Here is a 4230-nt window from a genome sequence, read left to right as displayed (position 1 = left end):
TGAGCTTAAACTCAAAATCGCACGCAGGATCCAGCTTGTTACCAGTGTGTAGTACATCGTCATACATTCCCTCAGTCTGGGATGCCTACAGCACGAAGTACACCGGCGTGAATTGGTTGCGGGCTGGATCATCGATCGCCATAATATTGGCGCAGCACACAACGGACACGCCTGACTACTCCTATGTTAATTCATCTACCAGCTTATCGCTTTCTGCCATATAAATCAACTCAAACTTTCTCCTACATTTCACTCTCCGGTACCGCGGGGAGCTCTGTAGCTAGCCGATCGGTGGTTCACTTCATCGCGTCGGCCACGTCGGTCAAATAGCCATTAACAACCAGACCTCGACGGCAACTGTGCTCAGCCTATATACGTCATTCAGTACTTAGGCTTATCTTGAGCGTAGCTTTACACTTAGTAGACGTGGAAGTGCTGCTGCGATAGCCAATGTTCTTGATGAGGTCTATGACCATCAGTATCTAATGCCTTTGCCACGCTTGGTCGTTGCGGATCCTAGAATTTGTAGTGCTCAAGGAATGGAGTTTGGACGATATGAGATGTCATTGCGCTGTCACGGATAACTTTGATGTTGCTCGCACGATCTGGAAGCGCCAGAAACTCAATTTGGAAAGCAATCACATGCGCGTCGTCCACCGCCTTGCGGCGCACGGTGCGATTCTTCTTGGGCTGCATGTGAGTGCTCCGCCGAGTCATCCTTAGCAGCAAAGGGTGGCTTGAGGTCGCCCTGGCCGACAACGAAGGTAGGGGGAATCGTGTTCTTGGGGAGGATGAAGGAAATTGGTGTGTGAGTTGTGACGTGTTGGTACTGCGGGTAGGCGACGCGATGAGACTGTGTCATGGACAAGAATAGCTTTACAAAAACAGTTTTGCGATAATGAAGATGATATCCGTGTTGTACTAGGTATATGTATAACATCCGGGTACTCCTCCGGTCAATAAAAACATCGCCAAAGCATGCCCAAATTTTGTCCGGGTAAACGTTCCGGTCAGAGTGGTATACGGGTAGTGAAAAAGCTTACTGGGGACACTGGTCTCACTTGTGACCAACTTGGCTCCACTCGTAGCGGCGCTTGGGGAAGCCAATCTGCTCACGCCGCCCGAGCGGTCCTTGGTGTTACGACACACGATGCTGGGATCCATCGCGTCGTCTTTTGTTATTTCGATTCTGGCGGAACCCGTGTTGATGGTCTCTAATCTTGTCGCGCTGTCCCGTAACCGTCCTATTTCAAATCCCTTTCCTCCTGGTCTCACTTGTACAGGGACTCGTATTCACGGTGCAGTATTTCTTTAGTTTCAAGAAGGGTCTTGCCGCTACGAGACTTTATGATCTTGATCATAGCATCGCACTCGCGTGGAAGAGTGACGAACTCGACAAGAAGGCGCCCGCCATGATCAACCTTGTCTCCGACAGCTGCAAGACGTAGGCAGAGATCGTCGAATTGCAAGAAATTATCCATTGGGTTATCTCCGCCCTCCATTTGGAAGTCGTATTCGCAGCTGAACGGGGTCGTGACAGTTCTACTTCTCGAAGAAGAACCTCCCTCGCTTCCACAGCCGTCTTGGTCTCGCGAAACATGGATTGATTGTTTGACCTTAGCATTCTTGCTGCGATCGCCAGAGCCTTGGGATCTGCAGCTTCTCACTCCGCGGTTTCCCGCAGCATCGCGTGTTCTGGCTTTGCAGTCGCCACGTGGTCGTTCAGGCCCTTGCGTGCAAGCGCCATGCGGTCGTTAAACACCCATAGAAAGTAGTTGTCATCCTCCAAGACGTCGTTCGGGCCGAGCGTGTTGTAGGTCATAACCTTTAACATATGATGTGACATGGAAAGTGATCATTGCTTCCATAAGTTAACTCGCTACAGTGCCTGCTACTTAGAACATTCCAGAATGTAATCCCCTCGAGTACGAGTACTGGATCTTCAACCCCAAACACTCTGCACATGCAAGTTACCTTTTTCCTGTGACATCTGACGAGTCGTACCGTACATCATGTATGGCACATGTCTAACTGCGTGTGTCGCACGTCTCTCTCTCTCTCTCTCTCTCTCTCTCTCTCTCTCTCTCTCTCTCTCTCTCTCTCTCTCTCTGGCGGGGCCACACGAGCACCTTGCACAGAGGAAGTGTGCTAACGAGAGTAGACAAACTCTCCGTGAACGGCAGTTCACGTGTCCCTGGCCTAAGGGGACTGATTGACCAGAAGTACGGTAGATCTAAGACTGAATGTATTTATAGGTTAGTACAGATTTGGCCTGCATACAAATCCGAAGTTCCCTAAAGTTTATCCGATATAAAATGTATCCGTTGGCTCTCAAGCCTATTGTGTCACTAATCAGGGGAGTAACCTTTTGTAGTCATCCCTGAATAGTGCCAGGGACACTATTCCATGGAACCCCGTTACATCCTCCCCCACTTAGATTCGATCATATCGATCAATCAGAGCGAGGGTACGGTGACGGCTCACATTTCACTCGCACAGTCGAAATCCATCGACAACGGCGCGAGCTCTTGGGCCTCGGCTCTCGGTCCCCAGAAAGCAACTGGCGCATCGCGGAGCAAGCCCCACGGTCTCCACGTCGACCGGAAGCATGCCTCCCAAGCGCAACTCGCTCGGTGAGAAAGCACCTTCGAAACCCCGGGCCGAGAGGCCGAAGGCCAAGAAGGCCAAACCCAAGAATGAGTCGGTCGCGATGAAGGAGGCCACGGGAGCGGCCGCCAAGGAGGTGCGCTCTCCGAGCGGTTCACCGGAGGAGTCGCACGGCGAACATGCGTCTCGCAAGTCGCCCGATGCTCCACCGGATGGGGGGGGCAACCCCAGGTTCAGCTATGAACGACGCAGCCCGCGCCGGGACTGGAATTCACCCGAGTTCAGCTGCACCAAAGTCTTGTACTCCGGTGAGAGCTCACAAGAGGAGGAGAGCGCTTCCGAAGGCAGCGCGCAGGCCGCCAATGACAAGAAGCAGGCGAAGTGCGACGTGCCCAACACTCCGGCTGACCCGGACACCCAGGCCGAGGAGCCGTCGAGCGGCAAGACGGGCACTGAGCCCATGGCAGCTCCGCCGGTCAAGACCTGACCCTTGCGGAAGGCCTCGCGCGCACTCAAGCTGCCAAGGCCACCCCTGCTGTGGAGAACGACGCGCATGGTTGGAAGCGTGCCACCTCTAAGTCGCCGCCTCGCGACGACTACAGGGGTTTATTCGACGACTCCGAGTCTGAAGAAGGGGCTGTCGATCGAGCCCCGTGAGGTCTCTAATGACCTCGATGAGAAGTAGGCGCAGTACTACAGCGCGGGCTCGGCCGCTCGTGCGGGACAAGCAACGGCGCCGGCCACGGCTACTGTAGGCCCTCTTTCTGGCGGGGGCGCTGCGCATCCAAAGGGCTATTGCCCGCCCGATGACGCCGCTGGTGCTCTACAGCTGCTGAAGAAGCTCACACCTCCTCGTGGCTTTGTCAGCGGCTACACCCCGAGGGGCGCCTATGAGAGCGCTCTGGTTGAGACAGAGCCGCTCTTTGTCAGTGACATTGAAGCCGCTCGGTGTGTGCTCTTAGCACCACACAAGATCCGTTCACCAACCTTCGTAAGAAGGCGGAGGACAAGGGTGGACTCCATCCAGTTTGGGGTTATCCCTGGGTCAAGCCTTCGGAGGCTATGACCTGGATTGAGGTGGAAGACCTCTTCTGGAGATACGTATCTCGCAAAAGGGTATTCCGACCAGGAATATAAAGAACTCCGTGAGGACCGCTTGCTGTCCGCTATACTGGACCAGCGCGACCTCCGCGTCGAGTTCGCTCACCTCGTGAGCAAACGTAAGCTCTACCCAATGATGGAAGAGCTCAAGCAACAGGCAAAAGCCAAAGCTCGTGAAGAGCGTGGGCGCGGTGCGACTCCGTCTGCTACCGTGCCCCGTACGTCGGCCAAGAAGCCAAGGACTACTTACGAAGTGTCCGCTGCTTCTCGTCCCAGATCGCAACAGCCTTCGGGCAGTCAACCTGGAGTTGTTCAACAGGCTCCCACGCGTTTTCTTACTCTGGATAACCCCTCCACTTCACGAGAAGTTGGCGCTTGCCGTGGAGACGCCGCTCCTGGAGGCCCCGCTCCACGTGGAAGTGCAGCTCCCCATTCCGGTCAAGGAGGGCAGCCTGTGGCCTCACACGACCATGGCTACGCGTCGGAGGCGTTGCCGCCGCTCTCTGAAACCCCGAGCCAGGT

General features: G+C 54.8%; 1 protein-coding gene across 1 annotated transcript; it reads left to right on the top strand.

The window, feature by feature from the left end:
- Positions 1-2608: 2608 nt before the first annotated feature.
- Positions 2609-3094, top strand: IUM83_01080 (uncharacterized protein; the record flags this gene model as incomplete). The annotated part of the gene is made up of 1 exon (XM_067924909.1): positions 2609-3094. One exon carries the CDS (start codon positions 2609-2611, stop codon positions 3092-3094), a length of 486 nt encoding a protein of 161 aa, XP_067797413.1.
- Between the last annotated feature and the right edge of the window lie 1136 nt (positions 3095-4230).

This window comes from Phytophthora cinnamomi, assembly GCF_018691715.1.
Source record: "Phytophthora cinnamomi strain GKB4 chromosome Unknown Contig14, whole genome shotgun sequence".
Lineage (NCBI taxonomy): Eukaryota > Oomycota > Peronosporomycetes > Peronosporales > Peronosporaceae > Phytophthora > Phytophthora cinnamomi.
This window is presented reverse-complemented; position numbering and strand designations above follow the sequence as displayed.